The 23,438-nt window shown below is 39.9% G+C and overlaps 1 protein-coding gene across 2 annotated transcripts in view; it reads left to right on the plus strand.

Annotated features, from left to right (window-relative positions):
• Positions 1-23,438, plus strand: part of dym (dymeclin) — a 417,844-nt gene that overhangs the window by 145,519 nt on the left and 248,887 nt on the right. Inside the window, exons 13-14 of one of the 2 annotated variants that reach the window (XM_078222397.1) lie at positions 3,655-3,749; positions 16,049-16,213. In XM_078222397.1, the coding sequence (XP_078078523.1) occupies positions 3,655-3,749; positions 16,049-16,213 (260 nt within the window). The remainder of the gene's footprint in view (positions 1-3,654; positions 3,750-16,048; positions 16,214-23,438) is intronic. The other variant, XM_078222407.1, reaches the window with a different exon arrangement.

The following is a 23,438-nucleotide window of genomic DNA, read 5'->3' on the forward strand; positions in this document are numbered from 1 at the left end:
GTATCTGCTATTTCACCCTGGACAAAAGGGAACATAGAAACTCAGTTGTGTAAGATGGATGAGAAAGTGTCCTATCAACTGTATTATGATAGTTTCCCCTATCCAAACTAGGTTGGGTGGCAAACAACACCAAATGATCGGAATCACCATGCACATCATTATACATTTGGAAAAAGGACTTTGGGTTTATGCAAGTCATGTGATGGGAGAACCATTTTTGTCGTCTGCTTTTAAAACCAGCAAGAAACTACTTGCAAACAGAGTTCCACCCAACGCCATCAAACTAGTTGTAAATCATTCAAGCAGTAATAAAACAGCAACACCTTGAATTTGGAAGATCCTGACACGGAGGGAAGGACTCTCCAACCTGTTCTAGTTAAAGTTTACCTGAGAATCAACCTCCTGGAAATTCAACTACAAAAATCTTTACAACTTATGAGAATCCTTCACTTTACCAGACCTTCCCTTCACCTAAAGCACTAAAAAGCTATAGGCCTGCCATGAAAGAGACTGTGATAATTATAAACTGTAACAGTATATTACCTTAATCTATCTAATCTTTGTATGTCTAAGTGTGAATGAGAGGAGTGAGTGAAATTATTGCATTAAAGTCAGGGTAAAGGTTTGAGAAATAATAACTTTATTTTAAAACTCATTTTTGTGAGTTAAAAAAAAACACCACCTACATGTGAAAATACCGATCATGGGCAGTAAAAAGGAAACATATAAATTATCATAAATTAAAATAGATTAGCGCTGCTGCCTCACAGCGCCAGGGATCCGAGTTCGATTCCCGGCTTGGGTCACTGTCTGTGTGGAGTTTGCACATTCTCCCTGTGCCTGCATAGTTTCCTCCAGGTGCTCCTTCACAGTCCAAAGATGTACAGGTTAGGTGAATTGGCCATGCTAAATGTGAGGTAATGCATTTTGGATGGTCTAATGCAGAAAGAAAACATACAGTAAATGGCAGAACCCTTAAGAGTATTGATAGGCAAAGGGATCTGGGTGTGCAGGTACACGGGCCACAAAGTGGCAACGCAGGTGGAGAAGGTAGTCAAGAAGGCATATGGCATGCTTGCCTTCATCGGCTGGGGCATCGAGTTTAAAAATTGGCAAGTCATGTTGCAGCTTCATAGAACCTTAGTTAGGCCGCACTTGGAATATAGTGTTCAATTCTGGTCGCCACACTACCATAAGGATGTGGAGGCTTTGGACAGGATACAGAAACGTATCCAAAGATGTGCGGGTTAGGTTGGTTGGCCAGGTTAAAAATTGCCCCTTAGAGTCCTGGGATGTGTAGGTTAGAGGGATTAGCGGGTAAATATGTGGGGGTAGGGCCTGGGTGGGATTGTGGTCGGTGCAGACTCGATGGGCCGAATGGCCTCCTTCTGCACTGTAGGGTTTCTATGAATCTTTCTATGAAAAAGGATACAGAAACGATTTACCAGGATGTTGTCTGGTATGGAGGGCATTAGCTATGAGGAGAGATTGGAGAAACTTGGTTTGCTCTCACTGGAACAATGGAGGCTGAGGGGCGACCTGATAGAAGTCTACAAGATTATGAGAGGCATGGACAGAGTAGATAGTTAGAAGGTTTTTCCCAGGGTGGAAGAGTCCATTACTAGGGACATAGGTTTAAGTGCGAGGGGCAAGGTTTAAAGGAGATGTACGAGAATTTTTTTACACAGAGGGTGGTGGGTGCCTGAGCGCGCTGCCGGGGGAGGTAGTGGAAGCAGATATAATAGTGAGTTTTAACGGACATCTTGACAAATACATGAATAGGATGGGAATAGAAGGATACGGTCCCCGGAAGGGTAGAGGATTTCAGTTAAGTCAGGCAGCATGGTCGGTGCAGGCTTGGAGGGCTGAAGGGCTGTAATTTTCTTTGTTCTTTATTCTAAATTCAGGAACCGACCTAGAACATTCTCTGCTTTGCTTCTAATCCAATTATATCCTTGCTTAAATAAGGAGACCAAAACTGCACTTCGTCCTCGAGGTGTGGTCCCACCAACGGTTGAAAAACTTCCCTACTTATATATTTTTGTGCATTGAGTGTTGAGGATCTAGAATGCATTGCTTTGGTGTGTGTTGGAGACAGATTCAGCTGTGGTTTTCAAAGGGAATTGGCTAAGCATCTGAAAAGAGAACATTTGAAGGGCTATGGGAAAAAGGATGGGGCAGTGGGATTGGTTTGGTTACTTGCAGAGGGCTGGCATTGACACAATTTCTGTGCTGTTACCATTCTATGATTCTATAATGCTTTAGATTTTCCTTCTCGGCAAGTATTAAATAATGAGGTACTGAGGCTGGAGTGGGGTCTAGGAATGAATGATTGTCATTCCTGTTTCTGACTGGAAACCAATCCATGTCAAATCTGCCTTTACTTTTCCAAAGGCCTACCAATGAAAGGACTGATCTAATAGTCCGCTCTCAGCAAACAGAAACTATCCTAACACCTATATTCCTAACTACAGAAAGAGACAAAATAGTCATGTAATTGTTCTTCGCCAATAGGATGGCGAAAAAGCAACACCACAACCACGATTACAATTGATTAATGAAATTGTTTGAAAACTAGGCCTTTTTTGCTGAATGTGTAGTTTTTTTATCTTGTTCTACCTTTGGAGATATGTTCTGTTTTACTTCATTATTTTGCCCACTTAATGGCCGACTTACAGCAAATGCTGCATTTCGTTGCACCGATCAATTTCCTATTTGTTTTCAAAATTGAACATCATTCTATGTGAATAGGTCATATTTTTAGTAAACTGCTTTCCACTGCACCCAAGGTGGGGTACATTAAGACATGATGGCTCAGCATAGGCTGTGATAGGGAGATAAAACTGATTGCTTCATATTGATTAAGTACACTACATGTTCTATCACGGGTATCATTAAAAAATTAGCGACACTTTTAAGCCAGATATTTTAAATTTTGGTACGCGTATCATTTCCCCACATTTAAATGAATTGTAAAGCTGATAACACTGTTCTATTTGCAGGGTTTAAAAGTATCAGTTTATATCTCAGATTTTACCCTGCTTTAAGAGATTTATTAAGGTATTCTACAAATAATTGAAAATTTAGGGATATTTAAGTCCCAATTGCTATCCAACTACTTGGTTAGTATTATTCTAGCTGGTTTTAATATGAAAGATTTGTCTGTCATGGAATTTTTGTGGTACCCACATAATGGGCTGGATTTTTGCTTCTGAGACACAGAGCTTGAGTCGGGAAATTTCTCAGTTCATCGCACGCATCTTGTATTGGTCATAGTTTTGTGTAGATTTAGAAGAGTCTTCAATATGGATGATACAGTTGATTATATTTTTATTGAATGTGTCCTTGGCTTGTATTCTGAGAGCTGCGTGGATTTTGTGTATCTCCTCCCCATTCCATCTGCCCTCTATTTTGCCCTACAATTGGCTGTCAAGCCTTCATTCCCTCTCCCACATCTTTTCCTTTAAGATGTTTCTTTAAATCCACCTCTTTGAATAAACTTTGGCTGATGTCTATTAATACCATTTTTGTCTGATTTGTACATCTATGAATCACCTTGAAATGTTTTTCAGTGTTTAAAGCATTGTAGTATAATATATCTTTTAAAATTCACAACTTTTTAGCTTTTACTTCTCATTCACTTTTTTTTATTAGGACAAATATCTCCATACAAATTGCTTGGCAGCATTAGCCAACATGTCTGCTCAGTTTCGTTCACTACATCAGTACGCAGCTCAGAGAATTATAAGGTAAGCTTTTTCTGATATTCTTGCAGAATCTGTGATCATCATAGGATTACATTCCGCTAAGTTTTAAAATAGCTTGTTCTTAGCCATTTTGGCTTCAATAAGTACTCGGGTGTCTTTCAAAAAAATTATTGGTTCAGTTGTTCTCATGTTATGAAGGCATAACGTTTTGAGGGAGTTGATTTGTGACAAAAAAGCAGATGCAAAGTTCTGGAGATATAATTTAGAAAATAAAGACTTTAGAAGAAAATACTTTTCAGAAAAGTACTTACTTTTGTTAAATACACAGTGGTGCAATTTATGACTTGGTGCGGTAAGGATAATGTTGGGTTAGCTTCCAATGAAAAGTATGCAAATAGATTTTTCCATCATCATTTCCAAGTCCCACCTCTGTAATAGACCTGTGGACTAAAAGCTTAGTTGACTATACTTTCTCAAGATGACCAGGATTGGCAATCATTGTGCTTTGCCAGCATTTCCCAGGACTTTTTTAAAGAATGGAGTTTAAGATGCTCCGTGTCCTATTTGACATGCTTATTAGCTGTGCATGGCTGATTAAAATTGCAAATCATCAGTTTGCCTGATGCAGCCTTTCTTTAATATTGTATGTAGATAGAAGTTAAATCAGAAAATCTAACCTATACACTGGACACATTCCCTTTGTGCTAGGTATGACTTTTTGTCTTCTGAAATGTGTGTACCTGCAAGTCAGAATACCTGAAAGGAGTGGTTATCCTGGAGAACCTAGCAACATGGAGCTTTTGCTGTTTCATGCTCCTGTCAGGGTACTTTAACCTGGTGTTGTGAGACTTCTTCCTGTCAGAGTACACAGAGCAGTGCCCAGTCCTGTGGCCTTCCTTACTTCAACTTAAGAATGAGTTCTCTGGAATTTATATCTGTAATCATGAACTCTACTAAATTGGACTGTTTTAAAACAAAAAAATGGAACCCAGGATCAACAGTCAGAATTATTGTTAACATGAGCATTGAAAGAGAAAAAGGAACATCTAGTACAGAAGTTAGATTTTTCACTCAAGTGAGGCAACACACATTTACAGAAACCAGATAATCTAGCTAAACTAGAAACAACTATTGGTCAGATTAAATAGCATTTGGTACTCCTGCAATGTACCACAGTGTATTTAACATTAATCGGTGCTTTTCTGCAAAGCACCTTCTCCAGTTCCAAAGAAGAGTCATATTGGATTTGAAATGCTGGTTGCGATTTTTCCGGCCTAGTCACACCTGGCGCAGATTGCTTTGGGGTTGGAGAATCATGGGTGAGGGGTCTAGCATGTTTAATGCTAGCGCAAAACCATGTTGGGATCCTTCCAGCCACCATGCCTGGACGTAATCTGGTTCCTGCCCAGTGAGGGTGGGAACAGATTAGCATATTTAAATAAAATAAATTCAATTGTGGCCAGGTTCTCCCTGCTCCCGGGATTCTCTGACACTCGGGTGCAGTGGGAACCCGGCAAGAATTACTACTGGTCTTTGCAAATGGAGACCTGGTGTGATGGACACGCTGGGGGAGCCATTGAAGTCCCTGGGTGGTCGGGGACATGGCTGGGCTGTTCCTACCTGTCAGTGCTAATCTGGCAGTGCCAACTAACAGTTTGACACTGCCAGATGGATGGTGCCAGGTTGGCACTGCCAAATGGGCATTGCCATGGTGCTGAGGCCAGGGCCTAAGAGGGTGGGACTTGAGGGAGTATAAAGGGGGGGGCTTGAATGGGATCAATAAATTGGGTTGGCATGAAGGGGGAGCCATTTGGAGGGCCCCGATGCCTTCAATGAGGAGAGTTCCCAAGTCTGGGGGGGGTCTTCAATTTCATTTTGATGGGATGCCCTTTAAAAACGGCACCTGTTCTCTGTGAAGCTGGGCTTGCCGGGGTGTTTAGGCCTCGCCCCTCTCAGAACCAGTGCAAAACTCTCTCCTCTTCGAAAAATGATGTGGGAAAATTGCGATCTGTTGGCGCAGACATGTCGGCGCAAAACACACCGGTTTTCTCACCCAAAATAACACTCATTTATTGGAACATTTCCACCGATTATCTCTGTTTCTCTCCTCACATATGCTGCCAACCTGATGGGTTTTTCCAGGACTCTGTTTATATTACCACCTTCTAAAACCTTTCTTTTCAAAAATATATTTCCAATATTTTTTGCCTGCTTTTTGGCACAAGTCAGATTTAAGTCCCTCAACTTGGTTGTTCACTAATATGAGATCAACAGGAAAAAGAAGACAAAAGGAAATTATTGCAGATACTGGAATCTGAAACAAAAACAGAAGATGCTGGAAATTCTCAGCAGATCTGACAGTATCTGTGGAGCGAGAATAGAATCAACATTTCGAGTCAGGATGACCCTTCGTCAGAGTCATGCAGATTTGAAAAGTTAGCTCTGTCCCCTCTCCATAGATACGGTTAGACCTGCTTAGATTTTCCAGCATTTTAAAGAAGGCACCTGTGAGTACTAAATGAAGCAAAAAACATTGCTTTAGTTGATGAAGGTCTGAGAGGTGTTGTTGATGAAACTGTAGCAACTTGCTGCAGTGCATTCTGTAGCTAGTATGCATTCCAGTTGTAGTACACTCATGTTAGATAGTGTGAATATTTAAGCTGGAGGAAAGGTTGCTGATCAAATAGACAGTTGTTTTTGTACAATGTGATCTTTGAGTGTAATTGCAAACTATCCAAGTAAGCTGACAGTTTTCCATCACACTCAATTTTGCCTAATAGGTTGTGGAAAGACTTTGGATAGTACGCAAAATACCCACACCTTGACCTGTTGTAGTGACAACGTTTATTCATGTGGCCAGTGTCCCTCCCTGCATGTTCTTCTACACATCTCATTAAATAAACATTGACCATCTAGCTTTATAATGACGGAGGAGTGAGAGATATGTGGGCCATGAGATTATAGTTGTGATGTTGAAGCCCCACCTCATCTCAAGAAGGCACAGTTCTTGAGCTACTTGATTTGATAATCTACTTCACGTGTGGTGACAAGTATCCTGTGTGAACATTGGACCTGGTCTCCTAAAAGATGGAGTGATGGTCATTCCCACCAATACTGAAACATCTAAAATAGACTGATTGATGAGGTCAGATAGATTATTCCCTTGTGTTGCTTCTATCACCTCCTGCTGCAAATTAAACCTTGCAACTTTGATCTTCAGGACTCAGCCAGCTTAGTCAGCCAGTGGTCGATATCAATTATGTGGCATTGCTATCTCCAGTGTTTCCTCCCAGTGGTGTTCAACATGGAAAAGTGCCAATTCATGAGGCGGGGAAGTAGGTGGAAGAAGTTTCCTTGCTTTAATGTAACCTGAAGACTTCATAGGATCAGGAGTCATGTTGAGGACTCCCAGGGCAACTCCCACCCAACTGTATGTCATTGTATCTCCACCTCTCAAGGGTTAGTCCTGTCATTGGGACGGGATGTACCCATAAATGCTGGTGTTGGAGTCTAATGTTATAATTCAAAGTGTTTTATGAAGTCCGCCTGGATTATAAGTTTTGCACTTTAAACTTGACAAGGATAAGCATGAGATGTTTCACTCCAGGTATGATTCAAATGACCCACTAGGGAGCTTTTATTGAACAAAGTTTATTTAAGAATACAGTTAACTTATAGAAAGAAAACTAGCAATAGCTTTTCCTAATTACAAACAAGAAAAAAAGAACCATGATATTCTATAAACCTTAACAACTAAATGCACTGTTCCAATACAACAAAACCACCTTATAAACATACATCTGCCACGGGTTGAACACAGAAAATAAGAATGCTCCCGTGATGCTTTAATTTAGTCCTTTGGTTGGAGAATTGAAACTCTGACTTCTCCGTTCTGGAAACTCCCAGCACCTTGAGGTAGAGATAATGCCACTGCTGGCTTCTAGCTAGTAAACCACCAACATCAGAATTTTTCATTCCAGGAAGGCAAGAAGAGCTGCTTCCAATATAACAGAATTTCTAATACCAGGGTGAGAGACACAGAAATATTGCCTTTCAATCTGAAGTCCAAACACCGTCTAACTAAAACAGCAGCCAAAACAGAAAGTAAGTACTCTTGGGAGTGAGAGAGAAACAATCTGTCCCACCTAACCTGTCAATGATTCTTCCCACAACACTTCAAAAAGGTTGTAAACTCCCAGAAAGTGCATTAGGCCCAGATTAAAAGTAAACAAAACCCCATTTAAACCATTTAAGCAGCAGTAAATGGACATCCAAGAAGTCAGCCGGTGCCACAATGAAAAACAAAAAAAAACAAGGCCTGCTTTACAAACTGCAGAGAATATCATTTAAAAAATACAGTTCTTACAGGCACAGTACCATCACAGTAGGATCTTGGTTGTTAGCCATGATCCAATGAGTGCAGGATAGCTCTTCCGATGTTGGTACCATCAGTCCTCAGAAGCTAGTATGTAGGACCTTGTAGAATTAGGCTTAATCTTTGTAGATGTTTCTTACAACCGAATGGTTTGTTGAGAAGAAATTGTTGTGGAACTGAAATCACATATAGGCAGACCAGAAACAACAGGAGTTTTCTTTCCTTTGGGTACATATTTTTAAAACAACAATCCGTCCACTTCTCGGATTTATTTAACTGAATTCAAATTCTCAAACTGTCGAGATGAAATTTGAACGTTGAATTTATGTTCTATGGCTTATTAGTCCAGGTCTCTGGATTACTGGTCCAGTAACATAACCACTCAGATGATATGCCCCATCCAATACTGATATTTGCTCATTTTGATCTAATTAATCCAAGAGTCCTGTGGCTACCATATCACAAGAAATGTTAAAACACCTTCTGTGGTTAATGGTTCCTGTGAGAAAAAGGCTTATTTATTTTAGAATGTTTTTCCGATTTAAATGAGCCATAAACAACGTCCAGCAGGATATTGCAGAAATCCCAATTTATTTGTCTTGAATAAACTGGTGAGTGCCTTATAGATTGTTAGGGTGGACTTGGCATTTTCTGAGGAAGTAGTTGTATTTCTCATGGGTGCACCCTCTTCTCCATTAGTTTTACTTCTAATTTTATTTAGTTTTTTTCATAACATCAGAAATGTTAATAGAGAATCAGTATCTAGTTGCAGAATTCTCAGTTCATCTTATCCATATCTAATCTATAACTAACTGTCATCTCTATACATTCCCAGAACCGATATGGTGAAGCCTAAACCATAGAACGTTCTTCACTAACATAAAACATGATAAAACACAATGGATGACGAGGTTATCAGTGGTCAACTTAGAGCGTCAGCGACTTAATCACTGATGTGTCCTCTCTCTCTATTCAACATTATAACAACAGTAACTTATATTTTTATTGAGCCTTTAACATAATGAAACACCCCAAAGCTACAGAGGAGCACTATAAAATAAATTGTGACATTCAACCATAAAAGGAGATATTAGGTGAGATCACAAAGTTTTGTCCAACAGGTAGGCTTCAAAGAATGCCTTAAAAGAGAAAACTGAGGTGGAGAAATATATTCCAGAAATTGGGACATTGGCAACTGAAGGCACATCTATCAATGGTGGAGCAATCAAAATTGAGAATGAACAAGAGGCTAGAAGAGTGCAGATATCTTAAAGTGGGTGATCTGGATAAGATTATAGAGATAGGACAGGGTCAAGGTCATTGTGAGTATTTGAAACAGAGGGTGAGAAATTTAAAATCAAGGTGTTGCATGATTGGGAGCTAATGTCGGCCAGCCAGCACAAGAGTGATGGAGGAACGGAGCTTACTACGAATGACCTCAAGCTTACAGAGGGTAGAATGTGAGACCAATCAGTAGTGCGTTGGAACAGTTAAGTCTAGAGATAACAAGGGATGAATGAGCGTTTCAACAGATGAGCTGAGACAAGTGATGTTATGGAGGTAGAAAAAGATGGTCTTAGTGAATGACTGATATGGAAACTCAATTTGAGATCACATGTGGCATCAAAGTTGCAAACTGGCTTAATCTCAGATTTGTCAGGGAGAGGAATGGAGTCTGTAACTAGGGGAAGGAGCTTGGATGAGGTCGGAAAACAATGGCTTTTGTCTTCCCAATATTTATTTGGAGGACATTTCTGTTCATCCAGTATTGGATGCCGGCTGAGTGGTCTGATAATTTGGCAACAATGAAGAGTTAAGGTGGCAGGGTAGAGCTGGCTGTTTTTTTAAATTAATTTTTTGGATGTGGGTGTCACTGGGTAGGTCAGAATTTATTACCTATCCCTGTGTTGTAGCTGTACTGAAATAGCTTGGCTAGGCATGTGGCAAGTTATGGAGCAGAAGTCTTCAGTGGTATTGCTGGAACATTGTCAGAGCCTTTGCAGTATCCAGTGCCTTCTACCATTTCTTGATATCAAGTGGAGTGAATTGAATTGGCTGTGGAGGCATCTGTGATACTGGAGGCCAAATTGGATCACTTGCTTGGCACTTGTGTTGTCAGTGTACTTATGAAAACTAATGGTCTGCTTTTGACTGATGTCAGGAGACAACGTGTAGATGAGAAATAGGATAAGGGCCAAGGATATGTCCTTGGAGAACATCAGAGGTAATGGTGTATGGGCAGGTAGAGAAGCTATTTCAAGTGACTCTCTGGCTGTGATTAGATTGATACAAATATAACTAGAGTTGTGCCCACCAGCTGGATGATAATGAAGGAGGATAGTGTGGTCAATTGTGTCAAAGCCTGCAGACAAGTGGAGAAGGATGAAGAGAAAACTTTTACCTTTGTCACAGTCATATAGATGGTGGAAGGATTCAAACATAAAGTTCTGGGAAAGATGGGAACAGAATTGTTTAGCAACAACCTGCTCGAGGACTTTGGAGAGGGACGAGAGGGGATGATAGTTTGCAAGGACAGTGGGGTCAATGTTTGGCTTTATGTGGAGAGGGGAAATGTTGCCAAATTGAAAGGAGAGAGGGACAACACCTGAAAAGAGAAAAATGTTTACAGTATCGGCAAATATGGAGGTCAGTTGAGGAAATTGGGTGAATAGTTTAGCAGGAATAGATTTGAAGGAACAAGATGTGGGTCACGTGGACAAGATGAGCTCAGAAAAGGCATGAGGGAAGTTAGGAAGGAAATTAAGGGAAGGTGCATTGTTCATGATTAGGGTGGGGGGGAACATTAATGGAAATTTGGCCAGGTGAGCTCGTGGAAGGAAAGAGATATATATTTCTCTTCGTGACAAAGAAGTCTATGAACTCCTTGTGCTTCTATACATTCCTCATGGGAATGTATAGAAGCTTCAAAAGTAATGTTGCATTTGTTAACTTCAAAAGTAATGTTGCATTTTGGAATTGAATGGTTTTTATTTAAAATAATAATTCAAACAACTGTTATTGCCAACAAGATTTCCTTATTCCAGTTTTGAAAAAGCAGTTGGAGTAGCCTGATGAATGGAGTTTTCATTCTTTCACATCTGAGTGTGTGTTTCTTAAAAAAGAAACTTCAGTTTAAATAATATGAAACTCATCTTGTAATTCATAAAGTATACTGCAGGAAAATGGGATAGGAAAAGTTATGTACAAAAAATTGTTTAGCATTGGATCAAGTGAACTGCAATAGCCCTTCCAGGTAAATAGTTGAATCCCAAAGTACCTTCTGTATCAGATTAATTGAAATAAAGTCAGGATATGAACTGGTATCCTTTTGGAGGTAATCAGTAGATAACCTGTAAATTGAAGTACAGTATTAAGAGATTGAATCATAGAATAACATGCACAGAAGCAAGTTATTTAGTCCAGCTCTTTGAAACAGCTATTGTGTTGATCCCACTGTCCTCTGCTTTGTATTTTATTCCCAAATAGTTAATATTACACTTTAATTCATATCTGTTGGTTATCCTTGTGCTTGAAATACATATGCTGCAATTGGTTTGGAACTTGGATGCCTGTGTATACAGATACTTATCCATGTGCATTTTACCCATTCGAAACAGTTAACTTCAAAAGTAATTTAAACTTGGCATGCCATTCTTTCATATTTTTTCTTTTTGCGTTGCTTACCTGATCTATAATTAATTTCATGACTCCTTAACATGATCTACAATGTATATTTGAACCCATCAAAAGTATGCAATGTCTTAAGATTCTGCTTGTCTGAATTAAACTATGTGATGAGATAAATACAAGGAAAATATGTTTGTAGGAACATGCATTGAAAGGTTGATGAGCTATTGCATTTATAAAAAATACTGTTTCTGTGTTTACCTGTCAACATGGCTTTGATATCTTTATGAATAAGTGTTTGGAAAAGTCTTTAGTGTCTGTTTGCAGGCAGATCACATTAAAAGCCATCAACTTCCCATGATATAATAAATGATACTTGCTGTTTTTTCTCCATAATCAAATGCTTTAAGGAAACAATAATGATGAAAAATAATGCCTTTAACATCAATTCTTAGCTATTATTGTTGAATAAATAGATGCTACCTTGGCTAATTGTCTGGACTCAACATTTAAGATGATTTTGGGTCAAGATATTTTCATATTTTCAACTGCAAAAAAACAGTTAACATGAATATTATAGCAAGATAGAAAATTGGTTCATGTGTTTCAAAAATTCAATAATTGATTTATCAGACCCATGCCAATCTGTCAAGCTGGTATCTGTTGAATCCATCCAATGTTTTACGAGTTAAGCTCCCATCTTGCACCTTTCTTAAACTGAAGCACATCTAAAACTTTGTTGCGCTTATCTGCCAACACCCCGATTTTAAAATTCTCATTTCGGTATTCCAATTCTTCTGAGACCTCTCTCCCTCTACCCATGTAACTTCCTCCAGCCCCACCACCCTCCAAGGACACTGCATTTCACTGAAAACACAAAACATATGTAAACAAAGTTATAAAGCGCATTCTCTTTGACCATGTTATAGTTGCCCAGTGGCCGCCTCCTCCTCCTCCTTATTCATCTGCTCGTATATTTGATTTGAATAGATTTATTATTGTCACACGTATTAGCATACAGTGAAAAGTATTGTTTCTTGTGCGCTATACAAAGCATACTGTTCATAGAGAAGGAAACGAGAGAGTGCAGAATGTAATGTTATTGTCATAGCTAGGGTGTAGAGAAAGTTCAACTTAATGCCAGGTAGGTCCATTCAAAAGTCTGATGGCAGCAGGGAAGAAGCTGTTCTTGAGTTGGATGGTACGTGACCTCAGACTTTTGTGTCTTTTTCCCAACGGAAGAAGTGGAAGAGAGAATGTCCGGGGTGCGTGAAGTCCTTAATTATGCTGGCTGCTTTGCCGAGGCAGCGGGAAGTGTAGACAGAGTCAATGGATGGGAGGCGTGATGGATTGGGCTACATTCACAACCTTTTGTAGTTTATTGCGGTCTTGGGCAGAGCAGGAACCATACCAAACTGTGATACAACCAGAAAGAATGCTTTCTATGGTGCATCTGTAAAGGTTGGTGAGAGTCCTAGCTGGCATGCCATATTTCCTTAGTCTTCTGAGAACGTAGAGGTGTTGGAGGGCTCGTAACTATAGTGTTGGCTTGGGGGGACCAGGACAGATTGATGGTGATCTGGACACCAAAAAACTTGAAGCTCTGACCCTTCCTATTTCGTCCCCATTGATGTAGGCAGGGGCATGTTTTCCTTTACGCTTCCTGACGTCAATGACAATCTCCTTTGTTTTGTTGGCATTTGAGGGAGAGATTATTGTCGCCACACCAGTTCACCAAATTCTCTATCTCATTCCTGTACTCTGTCTCATCATTGTTTGAGATCCGACCGACTACGGTGGTATTGTCAGCAAACTTGAAAATCGAGGGGAATTTGGCCACGCAGTCATAGGTGCATATATATGTATGTTATTAAATAGCTTGGTCAGAGGCGTGCCTTAAAACAGGAGAGAAAGGTGGAGAGGTTTATGTAGCAATTTGAGTTCATGTAGCAATTTGAACACAAACACAAGGCCTTTTGGCAGTTTGGAAATTTGGCATGTCAGCTACGACTCTCACCAACTTTTACAGATGCACCATAGAAAGCATTCTTTCTGGTTATATCACAGCTTGGTATGGCCCCTGCTCTGCCCAAGACCGCAAGGAACTACAAAAGGTCGTGAATGTAGCCCAATCCATCACGCAAACCAGCCTCCCATCCATTGACTCTGTCTACACTTCCCGCTGCCTCGACAAAACAGCCCAGCATAATTAAGGACCCCACGCAACCCCGGATATTCTCTCTTCCACCTTCTTCCTTTGGGAAAAAGTTATAAAAGTCTGAGGTCACGTACCAACCGATTCAAGGACAGCTTCTTCCCTGCTGCTGTCAGACTTTTGAATAGATTTGCCTTGCATTAAGTTGATCTTTCTCTACACCCTAGCTATGACTGTAACACTACATCCTGCACTCTCTCGTTTCCTTCTCTATGAACGGTATGCTTTGTCTGTATAGCGCGCAAGAAACAATACTTTTCACTGTATACTAATACATGTGACAACAATACATCAACAGCAGTAGTGGACTCGTCAACATTAAGAGCATTCAAATGGTTATTGGATAAACATATGGATGACATTGGAATAGTGTAGATTAGAGGGGCTTTAGATTGGTTCCACTGGTCGGCGCAACATCGAGGGCCGAAGGGCCTGTACTGCGCTATAATGTTCTATGTTCTAAATCAAATCCTTGTTGGATGCATGCAGCAGTGTTTTGATAAGCTGCAGATGTAGGCGAGAGGGATACAAACCATTTACAAAGAGATAGTGACAGGTTAAGTGGGCAAAACGTTGGCAAATGGAGTATAATGTGGGAAAATGTGAAGTTCATTTTGGAAGGGAGAACAAAGAAAGTGTTATTTAAATAGTGAAAAATTGCAAAAAGCTGCAACACAAAGGCACTTGGGGGTACTTGCACACAAAATACAAAGTTAGCACGTAGGTGCAGGTAATCAGGAAGGCTAATGGAATGTTGGCCCTTATTTCAAGGAGTTTGAGTAGCGAATTCTTTGTGCCACTTATTACTGTGACCACAAAGGTTTTCCCCTAATCCCCACCGACTTTAGACTTAGTAGGTCTCATTAGTGCCATACTTGGTGGAATGCTGCTTTAATGTGAAGGTCACTCTCATCTGATCTCTAGAACTCAGTTGTTATATTTGTGTTTGAGCCAATGCTGTAATGAGGTGTGGAGCCAAATGATGTTGATGGAATCCAAACTGAGCATTGGTGAGTAGATTATTGGTAAGTGTCATTTAATAAGTTGACAATTCCCTCCAACACTTAACTGATGATTGGAATAGACAGTTAAAGCAGCAATGGCCCATGTTGGACTTGTCCTGCTTACCTCGGCAATTTTCTACTTTGTCCAGTATGTGTCCGTGTTTTAGTTCTAATGGAGCAGCTTGAACAGGGACATGGCTAATTGTGGGTCATGTGTTCAGCACTATATCTGGATTGTTGTCGGAGCCTGTAGCCTTTGTTATGTCCTTTGCACTCCTTTACTTTCTGCTGTCGTACTGAGCGAATCAAATTGTTTGAACAATAGTATGTGTGATGTTGGGGACCTCTGGTTGGGACTCAAGAAGGAAGCCCTTCTAGCTGAGGAGATTTGGGAATATTTCAAAGCCTTGGCTTTGTAGTCATGAACCATGTTCTACCATCGTTATTGATGGGGATGTTCACCCTGTTAGTTGTTTGTTCGTTCACTACAATGAATGAACGGTGTTGCAGGACTGCAGAACTTTCATTTGATCTATTAGTTGTGGAAGTGCATGCTGCTTTTGCAGTTTAGTAGCCATGTAGTCTTGTGCTGCTACAGAAGGTTGAAACCTCATTTTCTGATACACCTGGTGCTGCATCCAGCATGCTTTTTTAGCATTCAGTAAGCCAGGATTGGTCATCTGTTGATTGATAAAGATGGAGAGATGATGCATTATAGTAGAGTGCAATTCTACCGCTGCTGATGACCCACAATTACTTATGGATGGAGGATGACACCAGTGTGAAAATGGATCTCGGCCTCCACAAGGACTGTGATGTAGTTACTCCTACTACTATCGTGGACAGATCTAAACTTAAACCCATCTAATAGGTGCAATAAAAGTGTTGTTTAAGTTCAAATAATTATGTTTTCCTCCTCAGGTTTTAATTTCCTGTAAATTATCTTTTTGCTCATCAATGTAATCATACGTAATATTGTTTGCCACTCAGTCCAGTGCCATCTCTCATTTATCTGATTATTGTGACTACAGATAAAATCGTTTAAAATTGCACCGAGTTCCTTTTTCTGAAAGAGAGAATTTTTCCCTTAACTACATTTCTCCTTAACTTTGTCTTTCAGTTACACATGCCGCCTCTTGCGGAGATACCTGTATGTATTGGACAAAATGTATTTCCCCCGTTCTCACTGCACCACATTGCAACAGTGGTTTTCAACTTGCAGTGACACTGGAGAGGACTTAATATACTTCCCTTGCTCCCACATTCTCAAGTCTTATGCGTCCAGGTTATTAACCTTTGCTGTTCCATGTACTGTGTTGCATGCTGCAGTTCCCATTTGCCTGATCTTGCATGTTGCTACAATGTTGTTGTACTGTCACTGTTGAAGCTGTGTGTTTTCCTCCTTCACTTGCAACTGGTTACCTTTGATAAATAATTGGAGGAGCTCCACAATGGCTTTTTGGATGTGTAATGTGATCTGTGCTAAGCCGTGCAGACCAGAATGCTCCAGATTTAATTCCTAAGCTGCGTTGAATTGATAAATTTGGTTGAAGCATTGCAATTTGGTCTCGGCATTCCAGGGTTAGGGAGTAGAGCTGCCCATTATACCTTGCTAGAGCTGTTGAAATGTTCTATGCATAAGGACAGAATGGGTCTGGACACAATAACTTTCCTGGTTGAATAGGCTATTAACCTGTCTATCATACCCAGTGAGCCATCTGATGACCACAATTACTTTGAAGTAATTGACACAATTTGAGAAGTAATTTGGTGTTTATCTTTAAACCTCTCGAAAGCTGCTTAAAAATCTTGACTGCAGTTGTGGATTGAAACTGGAATTTTAACTCTGGCCTTCCAGTTGCTGGCATAAAACACCAGCTGTAACTACCAGTTAAGCCTAAATTCTACATACTGAAACTGAACAGCAACCATATATTTAAACAGAATCTTAATGAATGTGCTGTATGATTCTAAGATATTAATATCAACAGATAAAAACTGTTGGGGGAAGCTCAAGGGACTAAAATGCAAAAAATCCCTGATAGCCAACATCCTAGAGTTCTAAAAGAGAGAACTTCAGAGCTTGTGGATGCACTGCTTATGATTTTCCAAAACATGTCTGTGTGTATTCGAAATTAGCAAATGTAACTCTGCTTTTCAAGAAAGGATGGAGAAAGAAAATGCAGAGCTACATGCCAGTAGGTTGGTAGTCACCGGGAAAATGCTGGAATCTATCATTAAGGAAGTCTTAACAATGCACTTAGAAAATCATAGTGTGATCAGACATGGTCATCATGGTTTTATGAAAGGAAAACAGTTTTTGACAAATTTATTAGAGTATTTTGAGATGTAGCTAGTAGGTTAGATAAAGGAGAACCAGTAGATGTAGTATATTAGGATTTTCAAAGAGCTTTGGATAAGGTTAATACACAGAATAAGGGCTGTTAGAGGTTGTTGGGAGATATATTAGCCTGGATGAGGGATGTGTTAATGGACAGAAAGCAGAGAGCAGCACTGGACTTTCAAGTTGACAGGCTGTGACTAGTAGAGTGCCGCAAGGATCATTGCTGGAGGCCTCAGTTATTTACCGTCTATGTTAATGACTTAAACGAAAAAGCAGAGAGTAATAGAATCATAGAATCTCTACAGTGCAGAAGCCATTCGACCCATTGAGTCTGCAGTGACTCTCCAAAAGAGCATCTTCCTCAGGTGAGAATACAAGCTGTGAGGAGGACATAGAGACAGTTTAAATGACTATGCAACGAGGTGTCAGATGGAGTGTAATGCAGGAAGTGTGAGGTCATTCACTTTAGTTGTAAGAATTGAAAAGCAAAACCTTTTTAAAACTTACAAATGTTGATGTTCAGAGAGACTTGGATTTACTCATGCAAGGAATACAAAGTTAGTATGCAGCAAGCAATTAAGAAGGAAAATGCCCTGGAGTCCTTTTTTTACAATGGAATTGGAATGCAAGAATAAAGAAATCTTGCTACAGTTGTGCAGGGTTTTGATGAGGCTACACCTGGAGTTCGTGTGCAATTTTGGTCTCCATACTGAAAGGATAGACTTGCATTGGAGACAGTACAACAAATGTTCACTGGATTGGACCTGGGGATAAGAAGGTTGTCTTATGGGAGGGTGAATAAACTGGATCTATATTCTCTGAAGTTCAGAAGAATGAAAGTGATCTTATTTTAAAAAATCAAGATTATGAAAGGGCTTAACAGGGTAAAGGTTATTTTCTCTTGTTGGGGAATATAGAATAACGAGGTAGAGTTTCAGGATAAGTGGCTGATCATTTAGGACTGAGATGAAGAGAAAATTCTTCAATCACAGAGTTGCAAATTTTTGGAATTCTCGACCCCAAAATGTTGTGAATGTTCCATTGTTGAACATGTTTATGGCTGAGATAGACAGATTTTTGGTGTTTCAATGAATCGAAGGTTATGGGGAGCAGGCAAGAGAGTTGAAGGCCAAGATCAGCCATGATCATATTGAATAGCAGAGCAAGCTCAACAGACTGTATGATTGAATTTTAAAATTTTACTTGGGTGATGGGGTCAAGAATGTCCATGGTTGCTCATAAGCAAATTAGTGTTTAATTGATCCTCTGTGTTCATTCCAGTATGCCTACTGCTCTAAATGGACAAATGTAGAAGTTTCCCACATGATACCTGTCTAGTAAATTACCATAACGATGAAGGGATGCAAAAACATAAGATGTCTGACATTTGTACTGTGTAGGTACACCATTTGGAGTAAAATAAGAACTAGTCTTGTATTTATATAAAAAACAAAGTACTGCGGATGCTGGAAATCTGAAACAAAAATTGAAAATGCTGGAAATAGTCAGTAGGTTAACATCTCGGAGAGAAAAACCGTTATCATTTCAGGCTGGTGCCTTCTCAGACTCGCACTAAGATACATGTGCAATAGTAGCTACTGGGTACTTAGATTAGACCATTTTCACATGTTAGCCCAGACTGAATTTTTTGCCAGGCTAGGCTATTCAACCATATTCAACTTTGCAATCCATCACAGGCGAGCTCAATCCTATTATTGTCTGCACATGCCCATTATATTGCAAGGATCATTGTTAGAGGTCATTGGTCAGTAGTGGAAGTCTGACCGATTTTACTTCACTAATTTCTAACCTAGAGGCTCAATCCGATCCCATTAACGGTGTGGCAACATAATACAAACGAAGGATTTACTTGAGACCTCCCTGATCTGAAGGGCTTTGTTATTATATTTATTCACCCCCTGAAAATTTCAAGAACTCTTGATTTCCACTTGTAAGGAATAGTGAGACCATCTTGTTGGTCAGCGGTCTGAAGCCCAGGAATTTCTAGATTAATAAGGGGATCAGGAGAATGGGTATGAGAAAAATATCAGCCATGATTGAATGGCGGAGCAGACTCAGTGGGCTGAGTGGCCTAATTCTGCTCCTATGTCTTATGGTCTATGTCTGTTGTTCCTAAATTACAGTTGACATGATAGTATGTTGTTGTGATTGAGTTCCAGAAAAAAAACTTTGTATTTTAAATGCAGCAAATGTATTCCTTCTATCCAGCAAGCTTTGCTGAACAATAATGTTCATTAACCTTGTCATAAAGGGGAGCTCTTCCCCATTGAATATAGGTGCACAGAATCTTGCAGTGATGTAATTTAACATAATTATTTGTCCTCCTCGTACAGGGGTATTGATTGTCAATTCTATTACCTCAACTAAAATCAAGTAAGTTAGGACTGAGCAGGGAATCTGAGACCTTCTGGTTAATGTGACTTACCATTATACCAGCGGTTCCCTGACCAACCTGTCACAAGGTGAGCATACAGATGCTATAAACAGTTGAGTTCCCCTTTTTCCCTCCCACAATTAATTTCAAAAGCAATTGTGCTGAATTATAGTGAATTATGTTGATAAAACTGAAGGCTTGCTAACTGGCAGATTTTGAGAATTTAAATGATAAAACACCCAATTTTTTTCAAAATTGGGCTCGCAATTTTTAAGGAGTTAATTTTATTAAGGCAATATCTTAAATCAGTGGAACATAAAAGCGTATGTAGATTACATGGCTACTTGAGCTGCCTACTCATTCAATCTTGTTGGTCAGTGGCCTGAAGTCAGGGAAAGTCTCTCAAATTCCTAAAATTGGTTGTATGTGAACAGTAACTTTTATTCCAGACAAATGTATTCACAACATATGCATTTGGTGTATTCTTAATAGGGTAATTTGAATTTTGTTTGCCTCCAAAAACCAGGATAGTGGATGTTGGAATTTATGCACACCACTAGGTTCAGACTTTCTATTTTCATAATTGTTTTAAGAAGATTGCTGTAGCTTTGATCCTTTATAACTTGCAAGCTCTGTAATGGTGCATGATGTTTCTTATGTACCTTGTTATGCCTTATGTGTTTGCATGTTGCATTTTATTAAAGTGTTTACACGCCAAGTTTATTTTTCCTGGTAAAAGCAAAATACTGCGGATGTTGGAATCTGAAACAAAAATAGAAAATGCTGGAAAATCTCAGCAGGTCTTACAGCATCTGTGGAGAGAGAATAGAGTCAACGTTTCGAGTCTGGATGACTCTTCGTCCGGGCTAGTCATCCAGACTCAAAACGCTGGCTCTATTCTCTCCCCACAAATGTTGTCAGACCTGCTGAGATTTTCCAGCATTTTCTGTTTTTGTTATTGTTTCTCGAGTCAGGCTGCCAACAGTAGAACCTTAATTCATTGGCATATTGTGTACATAGCCAATGTATGTCGGAGAATTTGTATGTCGGAGGATTTTTAAAAAATTTAGAGAAAAAAAAATTATCATGTACAAGATTGATTGATTAATTGATTTCTTTGTTTCTTCCTTTTTCTGAATGTGCCTCAGTGATACTGTGTGGACTTCAAGACGGATTAATATACACATAAAGGAGGAAGTGTCCTGCTAAATTTTGGATAGAATAATAGGCTGGAATTTTATAGCACCTTGTGGTGGATTTTCCTGCAGCGAATGCGACGAGCCATTGGCTACCGGTGGGATCTTCCAGTCCTGCCGTGGTCTACAGTGTTTTGCATGGTTCATCTGCCCCATCGCCGGGAACTCGCTGTGGCCAGAAAGTCCCACCTATAGAAAATAGGAGCAGGAGTAGCCATTTGAACCAGCTTCACAATTCAATATGATGATGGTTAATCCTCTATCTCAATACCATACTCCCACTCTCTCCCCATACCCTTTGACACCTTTCATGTCTCGAAGTCTTATCTATTTTCTTCTTAAACATATTCAATGACACAGTCTTCTGTGGTAAAGAATTCCACATGTTCACCACCCTCTAAATGAAGAAGTTTCACCTAATTTCAGTTCTAAATGGCCTACCCCATGTCCTGAAACTGTGACTCTTTGTTCTAGAACCCCCAACCAGGGGGAAGCATCATCCCTGCGTCCAGTTCTGTCAGAATTTAGAATCTAAGGGATTTTCACAGTAACTTCATTGCAGTGTTAATGTAAGCCTACTTGTGACACTAATAAATAAAATAAATAAATTGTATACGTTTCAATGAGATGCCTCTCTCATTCTTCTAAACTCCATTGAATGTAGGCCTGATCACCCCAATCTCTCCTTGTATGACATTCCTGCCATCCCAGAAATCTGTCTGATGTACCTTTGCTGCACTCCCCCTGAGGCAAGTATATCCTTTCTTGGGTAAGGAGACCAAAAACACAAACAATATTCCAGATATGGTCTCACCAAGGCCCTGTACAGCTGCAGTAAGATATCCTTGCTCTCATTCTTAAATCTTCTTGCAATGGCCAACATAGCATTTGCCTTCCTAACTGCTTGCTGCACCTGCATGCTTACTTTCAGTGACTGGTGTACAAGGTCACCCAGGGTCCCTTTGCACTGAAACATTTCCCAATCTGTAATTCTCTGTGTAGTGTTTAATATTGTCTCTAATTTCTTAGTCAGCCATTTCTACTGCATTTAATGCACCTAGTGAAAATAGTTTGGCAGCATGTTTTGGTTCAAAAAATTTAGTTATATTGCAGGACTAATTTGGAAACTGACACAGCGGGAAAGACAGCAGTTGTTCTGCTTTTGAACCTTCCCCAAAGAGGAGGTTTGCACTGGACAACAATGTAGAAATATTTCTAGACATGTAGGCTGAGTGTCAGCAACCAGTAGGAACTGATCAAGCAATGCCAAAAATACTCATTTACCTTTCTCCTGCTAATACTTTGATGGTGGGGCCAAGAAAAAACATATGTTGCCTCAATTTATATTGCAGCACTCCTTCTGAAGGCAGGACTTTGAGACAGGTGGATTAATGACCTGGGCTAGAGAACTATGGGTACTTTAAAAAAATAATTACTGACAGTCATTATGTTATCACTGGTTCAGAATGCCACATTATGATCCCAATGGAAGGAGTTCACTAAATATGAATTACTTTAGGCTGGCAATTTCAGAGCACTTAACATAGTGATAAACAGCAATGCAAAGGCACAGGAAAATCAATAGATAAGTTTTAGCATGTATAGCATTATGTGGTGTTTGTGCAGACTAAATATTTCTTTAAATTGAAGTTATAGCAGCATGTAATTATGAAAATGTTTTGAAAATTATAGTATGTTAAGGCCAAAGATCATTCTGATAAAATATTCACTTGTCATCAGACAGGACAATGGCATATCACACAGGATCATGATAATGGTAGGGTGCAGGTTCGGTCCTCAGTGTACACTCTATTGAATTGCAAATCTCAGCTGAACTACTGTGGAAATTGCAGCCTGTTGAAACAGAGGAACGAATCAGTTTTGTAGTGCTTTTGTGTGTCTCCTTGTGCGCCAAGTCATAGCTGGAGAATCAAGTGTTGGTTTATCTTTCCCCCCTTCACACATTGTTACCTCTGTTTTTTCCCTAACATGGCCCCTAACTATCCTTCATCTCATCCAATTTCTCATCTACATGCTGCCCTTTGGCAACATCACCATTGGTTTCAACCTGTATGCTGGCGATCCCTCTCTCGCACCTCCCCGACCCCTATGCTGTCTCTAAATTGTTAAACCTGCCTGGCATCTAGAACTGGGTGAGTAGACATATCCTCCACTAAATATTAAGAAGACCAGAGCAATTGTGCTCGATCCCCACCACAAATACTGTTCCCAAGTCACTGATTCTCTCCCCCTCTGGCAGCTGTCTGAGATGAACCAGACTATTCACAAGCTTAGTGTCATACTTGATCCTGAAATGAGCTTCCAACAACACATCCATGCCATCACTAAAGACTACCTGTTTCCACCTCTGTAACATTGCCTGACTCGGTCCTTGCCTAAGCTAATCTGCTGCTGAAACCCTCTTTCATATTTCATTATCTCCAGATGACTACTACAACACAATCTTGCATTCCTGCTGGCTTCACATGCTCTGTCTTCTGTAAACTTAAGGTAGTCCGAAATCTGCTGCCCATGTCTAAGATTGGACCAAGCCCTGTTCACCCATCACCACTGT

The sequence above is a fragment of the Mustelus asterias genome, chromosome 1 (assembly GCF_964213995.1).
Source record: "Mustelus asterias chromosome 1, sMusAst1.hap1.1, whole genome shotgun sequence".
NCBI classification, from domain to species: domain Eukaryota; kingdom Metazoa; phylum Chordata; class Chondrichthyes; order Carcharhiniformes; family Triakidae; genus Mustelus; species Mustelus asterias.